The sequence below is a fragment of the Euphorbia lathyris genome, chromosome 1 (assembly GCF_963576675.1).
Source record: "Euphorbia lathyris chromosome 1, ddEupLath1.1, whole genome shotgun sequence".
Classification (NCBI taxonomy): domain Eukaryota; kingdom Viridiplantae; phylum Streptophyta; class Magnoliopsida; order Malpighiales; family Euphorbiaceae; genus Euphorbia; species Euphorbia lathyris.
Window position 1 is genome coordinate 19,530,546 of NC_088910.1, and position 16,524 is coordinate 19,547,069.

Below are 16,524 nucleotides of genomic sequence, written 5' to 3' on the forward strand. Positions count from 1 at the left end.
TTTAGGTTAATTTTATGAAGTTGGGGATGACAAGATGAGTGTATGGTTTGGATATCATACAAAATAATTTATTGTTAAACCCATCAATTTTCAAACCAATCCGGTTTGGACATTTTTGCCTCGATTAGATGCCTTTTATTCCAAGCACACTTCTAGCAAGCTCATTAAGGATAATAGTAATTTCTATTTTATTAACTTTTTATCCTATTTTCTTTTTGGGCATGTTAAAAAGGGAAAGGATTAGAAGTCTGGTTTTGTTTCTTTTGGATTACATCTTCAAGGATTTCGTGGTAGATTAAATTGGATTACCTTTTGACAATTAAGTCCATGTTTCCGTTTCAACTAATATGCACGTTCCTATTCGTACTTCGATTACGGGTATTGTTTTGGATGCTACGAGTATTATGGCGTAGTTTTCAATAAGTTACTCCTACTTATTTTCCGATGTTGGATTATGCCACAACTTTTACACATTCATTTAGTGGTTACGCCACTGTTGGCTAGTTTTGCAAGTTCGATATTGGTATTCCAAGTTCACATTGTAATGATATTAAAGCGGATGGTAATGCGCAGACACATTTTGGTGGGGATGCCGATATGTGTTAAAACGGGTGCGGAGGCGGGGCATATTGATGCCTACACACAAGCACAAGGGCATGTTGATGATGAGCACAATGTTCATGATCAAGTTAATTTTCAACAAATTTTGCCCCAAATGCATGCACACAACCGTCAAATGAATTTGCAGTTGGATGATATTATTGAAAGCAACCAAGAGATGAGTTCACGGATTTACGCGGTGACTGCCAATATCCATCATTTAAGGAGCAAGCACACGTCAACACGACGCCAGTTATTATCATTTTTTCATCGTCAAGAAGTCGTGCCTACACCACCTCCACCGGGTTCACCTTCACAAGAATAGGTTTTATCTTATCTTTCTCAACTCATTTATCTCTTATGTTATTTTTGCTTACGTTTGGTACAATTTCAACTTCTATTTATGTTGGTTAAAATCCATTTCATATTTATATATTTTCTTTTTGCTTTATTTCGTACAAATTTTTCGTGTTTTATTAATTTTTGCACCAATGAGGACATGGTCCAATTTAAGTGTGGGAGGAGATATACATATATCATTTTAATCTTTAGTACGAATAATAAATGCAACGAATACTTTTTATGCAACAAATAATTTTTAAATAATCGTTTTCAAATGCAACTTATATTTTTAGGTTATCATTATCGATAGAAATAATATTTCTATACGGGTATTATTTTTTAAATTTTTCATAAATCTCCGATACGATTTTAAGTAAAAATTGTCTCGAGTGAATGTATTAAAGTAAAAAACTTCTTTATTTCAATCTCTATTTTTTTTATCATGAATTCATGATACAATAAATCTTATTTTAAATTTTCAATTAGGTTTATAGGCATTAAATTGAACTAACAATTTTAGCTCGATTTGATTTCGTCTTACATTAACACCAATTGAAGTTTTTAAGGAAACTTTAGCCATAATACATGTTGAATTTTAAGTCAATATAAGATGAATGTGCTATCTTTCTTTTTCCCAAGTTACAATTTCAATTTTATATTTCATATTAATTAATCAATTAGTTGAATTCTTAACTTTTGGCCACGATTGAGACCAACCTTATCACAATCGAGGTATGAAAGAGAAGAAAATTAAGTACCGTTTACTTTTGGCCACGGTTGCGACCACCCTTATCACAATCGAGGTATGGAAGGAACGTCTAAAAACAAAAATTACACGTGTTTAAAGTTTAAAGTAACGATTGCGTCCATCCATGGCATGGTCGGTACCTCTTAAGCGAACACTACGCAATAAAATACGTATAAGTTACGATCAAGACCACCCTTATCTCGGGCGTAACTAAGCAAATAATTAACCCAAGTACTTATTCATTTAATATATCTCATATATTAGTTTAGATTTGGGAAAGGAAATTTTGTGCTTTAAAATGCCTTAAGACGAAAGACTCAATAACATGCGTGCTTATATCGTCCCGAATACTTCAAATCAAAAATTGAAATACAAGACGAATGATATATCGCCTTATTACTAAGTTAGTTTGATATTTTGCGTATAAATTTGCCATGCGAAGCTAGTCTTTTCGGCTTAACTAATTTAAAAGATAATACAGAGATATATGTTTTATTTTCGTAAAGAGATTAGTGAAATTTTGCTCGGGACTAGCAAAAGATTAAGTGTGGAGATTTGTTAAGCCCAAAATATACCTAAAATATCATCAATATTTACATCAGTTTTGCTACGAATTTGTGCTGTTTATATCTATTTAGAAAACTTTTACGTTCAAATATGTTTCTTTCTTGCAAGGTACCTAAATATTTGGTAAAATCCAAATAGGAACGAAAAGAGCTTAAAAACAGAATAAAAACCTTACAAAAGGAGTTAAAAACGACGAAGATCAATTACACCAAAACGAGGACAAAGACGAGGTCAGAAACAGAAGAAATGTCACATTCTCGGTTGAGAATCCAAATTCTCGGTAGAGAATTTGTGGACCGCGACTGAGAATCCAAATTCTCGGTAGAGAATTTGTAGGCTGCGACCGAGAATCCAAATTCTCGGTCGCGACACGCGTCAACCAGCAGCTCCTTCCATACGTCCGAAGACCAAATAAATGCTCCCCCATTCTCGGCCGAGAATTGCCATTCTCGGTAAGGGTAGAAATTCTGCCAAGTACAATGAACGCATGTTAAATTCCAAGAAACGCGTTCGTTCGGGTGGATAAAGACGTCCTTTCACAACGGATACGATCCTTCACAACGGACACGACACTTCAACCACGACTCTTCAACATTTATAAATAAAGAGTTGATGGAGAGTTGAAAGGATATATAGAAGAAAGAGATTAGTATAGAACTTATGCAGAAATTCCGAGTCAAGTGATTCAGAATTTAGATTTCATTTCTGTAAAAAGCAATATGATGTACACACATTGTTTATTCAATAATAACAAACACAGTAGCGTTTAGACATTGTTCATATTTAGTTTACATTTTGGTAGTAGATAGACCAGTCTCTATTCCGAAGATTCAGCGAGAAGATTGAGTAGAGAATCCACCCCTGAGCCTGACAAACTCTAACGAAACCCAAGGAAAGGATTGACAACCCGTTCACTTGCACGCCATCGAATGTTTTCATGCTCCTTGTTCTCTTTAAACTTGTATCAATTTATATTTCATCTAATAAAGTCCGTTCTATTCGATAGATTTTCATGCAGCACTTTGGTAAAGGATCCGAAGTGGATTGCCGGTGTTTTCGTTAAAACGTAGTTTAATTCAAAATCTTTATAAGGAAACTTTGTTGAACACTTAGACAAATTATTATCTCGGTAGAGTTTTAATTTGGTTAAGGTAGCGATCTAACCCGACCGTAGGAGGATTGACTACAGTTCAAAGCCTAAAAATTAGAGGTTCCGTCATTTATTTCATCGTTATAATTTATACAAAGTTTAAAGTTGTTTTCTTTGCTTAATGCAAACGAATACATTTGTTTACTTTTCTAAAAAGTATTAAACGTTCCTGTCTTGCAAATTCATTCCTAAATCAGAAGTATTTTCTAAACATCTTCATACTCTAATCTAATTCTCATTCTAGCAATTTCAAAACCAAATCCGATTTAACGATTTTCCTTATTATAAATCTTAAAAGTATATTTAACCAATTCAAAATAAGTTTTTGTTAAAAAACGTTCCCTGTGGGATCGATATCTTTTATTACTACAAGCGTATACCGTGCACTTGCGGAAATCGCTCAACATCAACGCAGGTCAACATGCCATGTCATCCTTTTTTCATCTGTCCCATTTAAAATGTAGGACCCTTAAAATTGAAATGTCTAAAATACCCTTCTTCTTTACCCTTGTTCCTCCATCTTCTCCCCCATTTCTTTCTCACTCTAATCTTTATCAGATCTTTAACTCTCTAATCTCTCTCTCCAAAGAATTCAGATCTTGAATGAAAACAATTAAACAATGAAGATACAAACTCCTCCTGCAATGCTACACTAAAGAAACATCTTGTGAGAAAGCAACCGTTTTGCAATTAAATAAGATCTGTGTGATCCCTCTTCTTTAGACGCTAGCTCTGTCGTTTCTTATGGAGCTATTGGGAAGTAGTCATTTTGCAATCAAACAATACATGGGAATTGTATAAGCTTTATCCATCCAGGATCTCGACTTTGTAGCTATTACACCAGATGCTGAATTTCCTAATTTACTTCATCTTTCAACATTCTTAACTACTTATCTGCTTCAATACTCTCTCTCCCCTTGATCGTTGTTTCGGATTTAAAACCACTAACGTCGAAATTAAGATGGATGTATCGTCTTCTTGGTCGTATCTGAATTAAAACCACTACCGCGTTATCGAAACACAACTATAAACCTAATTACAGAAGTTGATAGGTTCTGTTTGGCTCGTGAAAGGAAGATGAAACAAACGATGATACTGTGGAAGAAAAGGAAGTTTTGTGCATTTTCAATTCTAAAGTTGCAGTTTTGGAAAAAAAACTGTAGTTTTAGAAAAAAAAATGGAGAAAAAGTTGCAATTCGTCGTTAGAATTACTAAAGGTCTAAATTGAAAAGAGAAAGAGAAAATTAGAAAGATCTGGTATGATCCAAATGAGATAAATTTGGGTTTTTTTACTAATGATCAAGGTCTGAATTTTTCTTTCCCCAATTCAAATTCTAATTGTTTTTTGAAGATATGGATGAGTTGTAGAGAAGGGAAGAAAGAGAAGAGGGGTGAAAGAGATATTATGGTGCCAATAACAAAGGGTATGATAGTAATTTAATATAAGATGGTCCCACATTTTTTAATTGAGGAGTTGAAAAAGTGTGATGTGTCAATATTTACCGGTTTGACCAGTCATTTTAACCTATCATACACTAAAGTGGGAGGTCACTTATAAGTTCGTACATATTAGTGAGACAAATTGAAGATTGTACACCAAAGTGTGAAACGAGGCAAAGGTTGTACACCAATGATGAAATTTACCCTGAGATATTCAAAGGAAACTTCCTAAGACTGAATCCTGGAGAGACTAGCTTAGCTAATATGGCATCAAATCGACGACGTAAAGGCTATTGGATGAATGGAATAAAGGCTGCCTTAATGTCCGCTTTCAATTTGATAGAAGGAAGGAGGCTATTCGGGAGAATGAATCCGCTAGCTAAACAGAGCAGGGAGATTAGAAGGAAGTAAGCTTTTAGATAAGACATAATCGTTTAGCTTTGAGATTACCTTAACGATCTTAGCACAAGAGTGATAGTCAACCTTCAAGATGCTTTCTTGCTGCTCCTTTTGGTTATATAATCGTCTTGATCTACTACGCTGCTTTGAACGTCCTTTAATAGAATTCCTTCTCATAGAAATAGGAAAACTTTCGGAAGTCAACAACTTAAATGATCATAGATAAGAAAGATTCGTTCTGTCCTTTACCTTTCTAGTCAAGTGAGGAAGTCCTCTCCCAAGAGGTTAGCCTTGTGTGACCTGAAATGGGGCCGGCGATAGATGATATAGCAGAGGGCATAAATTCCAATCTGAATTTGAACCAACGATGATAGTAATTTCAATAACTTTAGAGGTAAAATTAACTTTTATTCTTATATATATATAATTTTTATGTTTATTTTTTTAATAAATGTATTTTTTTTATAAATTAAGGTAAACTATAAAATATTACAATTTGATTTAAAATTGATCTGATTTTCTGAAAATCAAAATTTAAATTGAATTATTTATTATGTGATTACTAAAATACACATTTTTTTTTGTAAAAATATTAACAACAATATATAAAATGAATCCATTACATGCCGTTTTTGTTCATTAATTTTTTCTAAATAAAATAATAATTGACAATCTAAATATATATAAAAATAAAAATTGAGAATTTGATTAATCCATTTAAAAAAAATTAAGAATTTAATTAAAAAACTGAGAAAACTCATAATCTGAAATATTCATTTATTTATTTTTCTTAAATTTTTTTATTTTTTTCCATATCCAGCAGCAAGAACCTAAAGAACTTGGATCCACTTAAAGCCCAAATTGAGTTGGGCTCAAATTTCGAATCCGACACTATAAACACTTGCTTTTTCGTTTTCTGAGTAGTAAAATTTGATTTCTTATTTATTAAGTTTGAGATTTAATAACAAAGTTGGTGCCTTGTTACGAATATGGATTCTCTAATAGCAAGAACTCTAAAAGCAAGGTATTTTCCTAATATTGATTTTTTACAAGCTACCCTGGGGCATAACCCTTCCTTCGTGTGGCGTAGCATCATTGCGGGTCGAGGGATCTTGATCAACGGATTAAGGAGGAAAATAGGCAATGGAGAATCCAGTTACATTTGGAACAGTCCTTGGCTGCCGGACGATCAGAACCCTTTCCTAATAAGCTCGGCTGTAACGACTTTGCCCTCAGGATTTGTCAAAGACCTTATGGATGATCAAGGAAATTGGAAGCAGGAGGTTATTAACAGCTCGTTTTGCCCACGGGATGCCAAACTCATTTATTCCATACCGTCCAGGCGTACACGTATTAAAGATGGTTGGTTCTGGCCATCTGATAAATCTGGTGCTTATACAGTTAGGAGCGGATATTTTCGGGCAAGGGGACTCACACCATCGAATCAAATAAATCCGAACGGAATAAATTGGAAGCTGATATGGAATTTGAAGGTTGCCCCGAAAGTCAAGAACTGTTTATGGCGAATTTTTATCAACTGTCTGCCAACTTTGAATAATCTTGCAATTCGTCATAGCTCGCTACCTAACTACTGTCCGGTGTGCGGAGCTTTCGGGGAAAACGAGTTTCACGTGTTCATAGGGTGTCCTCGAGCTGCTCAGGTATGGAAATTATTGTTCAAAGACAATCGGTTGGATCTAATCACGAATTTTATCCATTGGTTTACAAATATCCTTGGTGATGTGACGATGGATTGTAACCTTATTGCGATAATATGTTGGCAACTATGGAGGGCACGAAACGAAAAAGTTTGGAATGATAAAATTCGAACGCCTGAGGAAATATTTCAAACCGCCACCGCTGAACTGACGGCTTGGGAGGCAGCGCAAAGACATCACCCTGATCAATAAAATCAATACACGAGTGCTTTGTATAAATGGAAGAAACCGGTTGTAGGCTGCTACATCTGTAACGTCGATGCATGGGTAAATGGGTTAAATAATTTCTGCTCTTTTGGTTTCCTTTTACGCGACTATCAGGGGCGATGCTTTGCGGCAAGCATGGGTTACCTTGCTGAGATAACGAATCCACCTTTGGCTGAGGCAATGGCAATCCGCGAAACGCTATCATGGATCAAGAATTATAACTTAAGCCATGTTGAAGTTCAGTCCGACTGCCTGATGGTGGTACGGGCTATTCAGCTCCAAAAAAGTCAATTATCTTATTTATCTGATGTGATACGTGAGTGTTGTGATTTGTTGCGAGATTTGAACTCCTGTTCGATCTCTTTTATTAAACGATCAACGAATTTAGCAGCCCATAGACTAGATAAAGCTGTTACTTCTAGTTCTATTCGTGGTGGGTGGGTCTGTCCACCACCGTTTATTATTGATGTGTTATCTTCTGATTTAAGTTAATAAAAGTTGTTGTTTGTTTCGGAAAAAAAAAACAAAAGTTTGAGATTTAATTTAATTCAGCAAAAACTTTAGAAATAAATTTACAGATTTACTTCCTTTTATATGGGCTTGGAAACACTAGATCTTTTACCTTTTTTCTATCAACTGTATACGTGTCTCACTCCCAATGGTTACAGAATCTTCCCAATCAATGAACGATGATCGGTTTTTTTTTTGTAACCGTACCAGAGGAACAACCCTAGGGACAGATATCGTAATTTAATTTAGTATTTGAGGGTATTAACGTCTGTTTAGAATTAAAATTATATCCAAGTCGTCTCCGAGTCTCAGTACCACCGATAAACAGAAAGCAAAATCCGAAAAATAGCCTCCAACCTCTTTTTTCCTCTCCGCTGCCTTCCAACATCGTTCTTCTACTCTTCCGCATTCGTCCCTTCAACCGTTTTTGTTCTGGATTTGTTGTGATTTTCCTCATTTTGAATCGCAATCCTTCTACCTAATCTTCGCTCGCCGTCGATCTGTTTTCTCCGGCGACTCTCGCTTTCGCCGGTTAGGGTTTGGTGTTCACCGTAGTGAGGGTTTTATTGAGCGTGATTTTGCTTGTTGATAGTTGACAATCAGGCTCAAGTATTAGATTCGGCTATTGATTGTTACACGGGGGATTTGAAATTAGGGTTTTGATTTTTGATTCTTCTCAGTTTTACTTACTGCTGTCGGGGATTAGGGTTTCAATCTCGATTTGAGCATTTGACATTGGTGCTTAGGGTTTTGAGTTTTTTGAAGTGATGCCGCGAAGTTCACGCCACAAATCGAGCAAACATAGTTCCAGGGATGCTAGGGACTACTCGGATTCTGAGAAGGACTCTAGCTCTAAGGACAGGAAGAGCAAAGATGAGAGTATTGCGAAGATTTCTAAAGAGCCCACTTCTGGTGAGAAGCGGAAACTCGATTCGAAGGACAATAAGGAATCGTTTGCCTCGGGGAATGGGGACTACTTAGAGGAATATTCTACTTCAAAGCGGCGCAAAGAGAGAGTTTCTGACGGCAATGATAGATGGAATGGTGGCGATGATGATAGAGGGGAGGGGACTAAGAAGTTGAAAGAAAAATCGAGTGAGTCCAAGAGTAAGAGGAGAGATGAGAGCGCAGGAGCATATGTTGAAAGTGATGAAGTGGTGAAAAAGAGCAGTGGAAAGTCTGAGGGAAAACATAGGGAATCAAGCAGTAGAAAAGAGACTAGAGAAGGTGCTGTTGAGAGGGAGAGGGAGAGGGAGAGGGAGAGGGAGAGGGAGAGGGAGAAGGAGAAGGAGAAGGAGAAGGAGAAGGAAAGGGATAGAAGGGTTAAGGAAGGGAAGACAGAGAAATTGATTGATGTTGAAGACCTGCGCACAGTGAAGCAAGTATCTGAAAAAACTGGTAAGGTAACTTGCTGATTTGTTGGTTGTTTTCATTTTATTGTGAATATGCTCCCAATATTGCACGGTTTTGTTTGTGTTGTGTTTGTCTTGTTTCCTACAAGACAACAGATGATAAAAACCAGTGGATATCTAACTGCTATATTGGGAGCTTAGATGTGGTCATCTTCATTGTTTGATATGTTCTTTTTCTTTGTTAATACTTTGCAATTATGTATTTGCTAGCCCGATGTGCTGGATAATATATATATAAGGTGTGTTCATGAGGAGAGTGGTATTGATATATTAGAGAAATGTGGAGGCATACATGATCTTATCTTCCCTTGATATAAGAGCCCTTTTCCAATTGAAAAAGAGGAATTGGCCTATTATGCTTCTCCTATTAGTGGACAGCTTATGCATTTATGGTTCATTTCTCTTTTAAATTGTATTGGTTCCTGGTGTCTTATGGATTACTTTCCCACAGGATGGGGATTAGGGAGGTGGTGTGCTTTTGTGACAGAGTGATAGATAGTGTGTGGATATTGAAATCAGGTAATTCAATATAGGATCTATGAAGCACGGACTGGGGTGCGGACTCGGGTGCGGACACGGCAAACAGCATTTTTAGAAAATACGAGACACACGGGTGCGGCGGGACACGGCAAATTTATATAATTAATTATATATATTAGATATAAAAATATATAAAAAACTTGCTAATTATACATATATTAAATATAAAAAAAATATATTTGTACTGCTTGGCTGAAGAAGAAACCAAGTCTGAAATTAGAGGAGGGAGATGAAGACTGTTCAGTCATGGAGCAAGGGAGGTGAAGACTGAACAAGGGAGATGAAGAATGGATCGCGAATTGTGAAAGGCAGGAGATGAAGAATGAACAAGGAAGAATCGTGAAAGGCAGGAGGTGAAGAATGAATCGCAAATCGCGAGTCGCAGGAGATGAAGAATGAATCGCGATTCGCAGGAGATGAATGAATCAAATCGCAGGAGAAATAGAGAGAAAGAAAATCTCAAAAGAAATTGCAGAGATTCTAAGAAATCTCAAAAGAAATTGCAGATGAAGAATCGCGAAAGACATTGCAGGAGAATTGTGAACCGCAGGAACCCTAAATTTTCACCTATTTTCACCTCCGCCGAGTCCCATCCGTGTCCCGCCGAGCCCCATCCGTGTCACTGCCGAGTCCCATCCGAGTCCCATCTTCCGGCCGTGTCACCGCCGTGTCACCGCCGAGTCCGGCCGAGTCCCCGCCGAGTCGGCGAGTCCGGCGAGTCCGATACGGCCACGGCGACCCTGGGGAAGAGTCCGTGCTTCATAGTATAGGATCTATGCCATTTCAGTCTTATACTTTAGATGACAAGCCTTCATAAAGTGTAATGTTTACATAATAAAATCTGAAAATTAGTCTTTTTTTTATATTTTGGATTGAAGACTACGGAATAAATGTTGATGAAGCAAAAGTAATGTATTTTGTAAGGATAATCTAGTTTCGAATACCTTTTGCTGTAACAATGGTCACAAATTGATTTTGTGATGCAAGTATAATAGGTTTTACAGATGGAGTTGCTGGTTAGTTACAAACTGAAACCATCCTTCTTTAATCCATTTATAATGATAGTTAATGATCTGAACCGTGTTGACTGTATCTGCTTACATTTCTTGTGAGTTAGTTAATGACAATGCCTTAAGGATATTCATTTGATCCTCTCAGTTTTGTCGTCTTACATTCTTGATGTGGAGGATGAAATCATCCAATCCATCTATAGAAAGTAAATCTTATTCATCATGTTCCTGTTGTTGAAGGAAATTAAAATTTATTCAGGCTGACTTGAGTTCTTCTGTATTTATAATTCCCAGCATTGTGTTAAATGCTGTAAGGTTCACAGGATACGGAACATTTTAAACACCTCAGGCAGTTTCTGGTTGTTCCAGTTGGTCACCATAGCTTGGGGTTCATTATCCTTTGATGATTTGATCTGTGCTTCTTTACTTGCATTATTAGAATTTGTTTTCTCCTTCCTATTTTATATGGATTCATTTAGGGTTACAGTTTAGGTAGCTCAATATTCTTTATTTGTTCGTAATTATATGTTAAGCTTACTAAAATGGCATAAAGGACTTGTATATTTGTATGGATGTGTGGTATGATATGGGTGCATAGCATGCTATGTTTATTCTTATATGATTTATGGAATGCAGCTATTGATGAGAGTTGCATTTCAAGAACAGGCACTTATATCATGTGAATTTCTAGCTACAAGAAATGAAAAATCCTATAAAATTCTAGCGAATTTGAATTAGGTATTCTTAGGGCATAAAAAACATGTGTGTATGTCTAGTGAACTTGTAAACCTTATTGTTTGTGGTGGAACCCCTCCCCGGACCCTCGCTTAGCGGGGACGCGTAGTGCACCGGGCCGCCCTTATGCTGGTTTTATTTTAGGTTACTTGAACAGGTATATACATGCAATGCTATTATGGATCTATTAATTTGGTAGATGCACATATATAGATTGTTTTGCATGTATTTTTTGGGTTTCTTGCTATAAAAAAGATACGATCGAAGTACTGTTGGCAAGATCTTTCTACTTATTGAAGGTGCTTGTTTTTTGTTGCAAATGTGGTCAATGTCTGCTTTCATTCATTTTTAAATCTGGTTTATCTTTGCACAGAGTTGGGTGCTCGTGATCTATTGCAAGCCCCTGAAATCGATAGCCTACCTGATAGACGAATAAGGAAAAAAAGAGATGATTATTCTGGTGATGGGGATAAGCATCACAACGACCTTGGAGATAGCAATGATAGACGTTTGTCCTCAAGGGAGGATGTTTCCAAGGATGGAAGGCCAAAGGACGAGAAACTTAAAGATGAGAGATATAGAGACAAGTATCGTGAAGATGTAGACAAGGAAAGTAGGCATCGGGATGATAAGCAAAGAGATGAGCGTGTTGGGAAAGATCATATCAGCAACAAATCTGATGAAAAGAACTCAAAAGATGATAAAGATAGTGTAGAAATTAGACTAAAGAAACATAAGCCTCAAGATGGTGACCGTGATCGAGATCATGATCATGACCGTGATAGAGACCGCGATAGGGATAGGGAACGAGAGAGGGACCGAGAACGTGATCAGGACCGTGATTGGGAATGGGACAGGGATCGAGACCGAGATAGAGAGCGTGACCGTGACCGTGAGAGAAATGTTGACTGTGATGTGTTACCTATTGATGATAGGAATGCTAGATATAAAGATAGCAGGGGCAGGAAGAGATCTCCTGATGACTATGATGATTATGCTGATACTAAATCCAGAGGTGTGAAAACAGCTTATCTGGACATGGATAAGAGATCTATGAACAGCAGTAGAGTTGAGTCTGATGCTGACAGAGGGAGGTCTCAATCACGTCAAGCCCATGCAGATACTAATACAGGCGGTAGTAGGAGAAGGACTTCTCCTAACACCGGTTCACTAGGGACTGCAGACGAGTACAGGTATATCTATTTTTATTTTTGTTCTAATTTCAGCAGTTGAAGTAGTACATTGTTTTTTTTTTGCTTTAGGCTTGGTGATATTAGTTTTATGTGATCTTGTGATCCTGCCTTTTTTCTATGATTTATTCACTTTTCTCTTCTTCTTTTATTGTACAAATTATGTTTCTTTCTTGACTTGTGATACTGTTAGTCTGTTGGTTTTTTGCAAGATTTAGATAACTCCTTTACTTTGTGGAAGCTGTTCATAGGTTGTGATAAGTATCAGCATACTTTTAATTGCGATGTTAACACAAGACTATTCATCTTCCAACACATATATAAGTTGGTTGTTACAAAGAATAATTTTATTTGTGTGTTACCTTCCTTCCCATTATTTGTGTATTTATCCTTGTTTAGTGACCTATTTTGCATTTTTTTATTCATGGACACTATAGATATCGATTATGTATGTTTGTTGTTATATAAGGGACTGCACGTTTTTTGTATGTCGGTATTGGCTTGCTACTCATGTACTAATACTAGTTTTTGAGGATTTTGCCTTATATGACAATATCCTCGATTTTATATATAAACTAGGTTGATCACCTTGTAAATACAGATGGATTTGGAAACTTGCAAGTTGGAACAAGCTAAATTCGTGAATCTTTCGACAGTCCCCATTGGAAAACAATGCAAACTGTTGAAAACTTTGTGGTTTGAATTAAGAAGTATTTAATCATGAAGTTCGGTAAGGATTTTATGTGAGGGTGGTCCAACACAAAAGCATGGATTTTGCAGTTCTGTATTCAGTATTCATTGTGATATGGAGACATCAATTGTTTGAATTCTAATTTGTAGTGGCATGATAAGATGTGCTTAACTTAATCAAACAAGATGGATGCAACGATATGTTTATTTATTGTTTATTGTTTTCTTATGCAGGCAACTTAAACAAGAAGATCTGAAATATAAAGATGGTGGGATGGAGCATAGACAATCCAAATCAATTTCCTCAAGAGATGTTACTGGTATAGCAGGAGCATCAGAAAGAAATTCCAAGTATAGATCCAGTGAAAAGAATAGCAAAATGGATGATGGTCATGCAGGGGAGTTGTCAATAGAAAGGTCTTCAAACTCCAAACCTTCACCTATGGGCCCAAGATCTCCTTCATCAACAAGTCTGGAGCGTAGATTCTCAAACAGATCCAGTGTGAGACGGAGCCTTGATATTGAAGAATCAGGGAGGAGAAGTAATGCTTCTATGGGTTCAAGAGATTTGCCTTCAGCTGATGACAGACCAAATCGGGATTCACCTCTAGAGAAGTCTCTAATGGATGACTCAGCTTCAGTTGAATCATCCTTCTATAACAGAACTAGTCAAAGCAACTCTGGGCTGATTCCTCCACCATCTTCTTTCAGGGGTGGAGTTGGAAGCCCATCTTTTATGGGCTCACTGGAAGAAGATGGTAGAATTAACGTTGGTTCCCGGTATAAGAGGAGTGGTGATTCCAATTTAGGGAGAGGACAAGGAAATGCTTGGAGAGGTGCCCCAAACTGGTCTTCACCTTTGCCAAATGGTTACATTCCTTTTCAACATGGGCCACCCCATGGAGCTTTTCAAGCCATGTTGCCTCAGTTTCCATCTCCTCTGTTTGGAGTCAGACCTTCAATGGAAATGAACCATTCTGGGATGCCTTATCATATTTCTGATGCTGATAGGTTTGCTTCTCATTTGCGTCCACTTGGATGGCAGAATATGATGGATGGTTCAGGGCCTTCTCACATGCATGGATGGGATGGAAATAATGGTGTATTTAGGGATGAATCGCACATGTATGGCGGGCCAGATTGGGACCAAACTAGGCATTCAATGAATGGCCGAGGGTGGGAGGGCAATGCTGACATTTGGAAAGGGCAAAATGGTGATATGAATTTGGAGATGCCTTCAACATCCTTGAAAGAGGATTTTCCTGTTCAGGCCCCTGCAGAAGATGATTCAGCAGGCCAGGTTAGTCAAAGGCCACAGAAGGAAGGCATCCATCTTCGGGTTCAAGAAAAAACTGTCGAAACGAAGATCACAGTTGCTCCATCAGCAAATGATTTTTTTAAATCTTCACCTAAAACTACCCTTGAGAAGATGCCTGATCCTCTGAAATCCTTGAATATTGAAAATGCTCGTCCTTATGATGCATATCTTTCCCAGCTGGACGTTTCAACTGAACTTGCCGACCCTGAGTTGTATGACCAGTTTGTGAGCTTACTCGATATAGAACAGAGTGTAACTGCCAAGGAAGATGCTGCTATGCTTGTGAATTTGAAGGTAGAGAATTGCAAATTTGCAATGCCTTCCTCTATAGGTTGTTTGCTTTCACTATTTTTCTTGTTTGGCTTCTAATTCTGTGAAATATTGTTAATGTGACAGGATGGTGCTAGAGCAGTCCCAAAAAATTCCAGTATTTTGTTGAGTTCCTCACTTTTTCCAGCCACGAGTGATTCAATTTTCCAGGTAACTTGTAAAACCATCTTATTATATATAATATATTTTGAGGACTAGTATGATGGCTGGTAGATGTGTCTTCATTCTTCCTTGGGAATTTTTTACCCTAGCAGAGAGTCAACTCCACACTGTTAATCTGTGTTTTTTTTCTCTGGAAAATGTTAATTCTGAAATCTATGTTATTTTCACGTGCAGAGAGCTATGGGCATTTATAAGAGGCAGAGAGCTAGTTTGGGTGGCTTGCCAATTGCTAATGGCGGTATAATAGATATCATTTTAGAATCGAAAATGGAGGAGGAAGTTCCTCCTCATAATAATGTGGACATAGCAGCAGAAGAGCCTGTTGCAAATCATTATAATGATGTGGACATAGCAGCAGAAGATCCTGTTGCAAATCACGATGATGAAATGTCAGATGTGAACTTAAATGAGATGGAGGTGGAAACTATTGCAAATGTTGCTGTGCCAGAGGTTTCAGAAGTTACCCCTATGAAGGAAGCCGGAGTTAATGCTGATGCACCTGATGCCAAGTTGGAATCATTAGATGAAGGTCCTAGTCATGATATCCCGGACCCGGAGAAACCCATCATAGAAGTGATTATTCCGTCTAATCTGGTCAACACAGAAAATAATAAGGGAGCCATTGTTACCTCTCTCGGTGATGTGCACACAACCGGAGAAGACGAGTACAAAATGGATGAAATTATGAAAACTAAAGGCAAAGGTAGTAATACATTAAATAGTGGTGAGGAAGAAGGGCAGGGGTATGGTGATGGAAAATGTGGTCCATTATTTTTAACAGAGGGTTCTTCTCCAGGGTCAAATGAGTCAGAGTCGGTAATTTTAAGTCGGATACATCATTCTCCTGAAAGTACACATTGAGACAATTTCTATATCTATCTTCTTTTATGCGTTTTTTCTTATGTTCCCCATTTTTGTTGCTTTTCTTCTTTTGCGAGGAAATAAAAAAAAAAAAGGAAATGGTGGGTCCTTTGGGTTCCCCTGGAAATGGGGGCTCCACCGGGCTCCTGTTACGATTTTATCTTTTCTGCTCTTCTATTTCCTTCAGCTAACTGCTCACTGTGTCCTCTTGTCTTGTGCCAGCCCTTGGTTGTCATCTCTGCTGGCATGATTAAGGTACATATCTTACTGCTTTCTGCGGTTAATTGATTTTTAAGATAAATGGTTTATTGAGATGCAAAATTGAAGTCCAAATTAATAAAAATTTGTTTAAACATTAACAAATGATGAGGGCAAAGTAGGTGTTAAATTTGATTAGGTTATTATTTTGTTTTTCTTTAAGGATTTTTATGTCAAAGAATCCGAAGTTTAAGTGTTATAATATAATATTAATAGTGGTAGATCTCAGAGGTAATCGGTGTAGTTTATTCCAACGTGAAATTCAAATCTCTTAGCTGGTTATTCTGTGTCAACTTCATAGATATTTTGGTTATTAAATGCTTCAGATATCATGTCT

The 16,524-nt window shown here is 37.2% G+C and overlaps 1 protein-coding gene across 1 annotated transcript; it reads left to right on the top strand.

Annotated features, from left to right (window-relative positions):
* The first annotated feature begins 7,989 nt into the window (after window positions 1-7,989).
* Window positions 7,990-16,092, top strand: LOC136223763 (uncharacterized). Its single transcript, XM_066011926.1, has 5 exons — window positions 7,990-9,079; window positions 11,752-12,571; window positions 13,493-14,870; window positions 14,973-15,056; window positions 15,243-16,092. Exons 1-5 carry the CDS (start codon window positions 8,449-8,451, stop codon window positions 15,927-15,929), a joined length of 3,600 nt encoding a protein of 1,199 aa, XP_065867998.1. The 5' UTR covers window positions 7,990-8,448; the 3' UTR covers window positions 15,930-16,092.
* Window positions 16,093-16,524: the final 432 nt, after the last annotated feature.

Excerpts from the sequence above, each read along its gene's own strand:
- LOC136223763 (XM_066011926.1), top strand. The coding sequence starts at position 8,449 with ATGCCGCGAAGTTCACGCCACAAATCGAGCAAACATAGTTCCAGGGAT. Across the intron at positions 9,080-11,751 it reads GCAAGTATCTGAAAAAACTG|AGTTGGGTGCTCGTGATCTA; the intron begins GTAAGGTAACTT and ends ATCTTTGCACAG. Across the intron at positions 15,057-15,242 it reads CGAGTGATTCAATTTTCCAG|AGAGCTATGGGCATTTATAA; the intron begins GTAACTTGTAAA and ends TTTCACGTGCAG.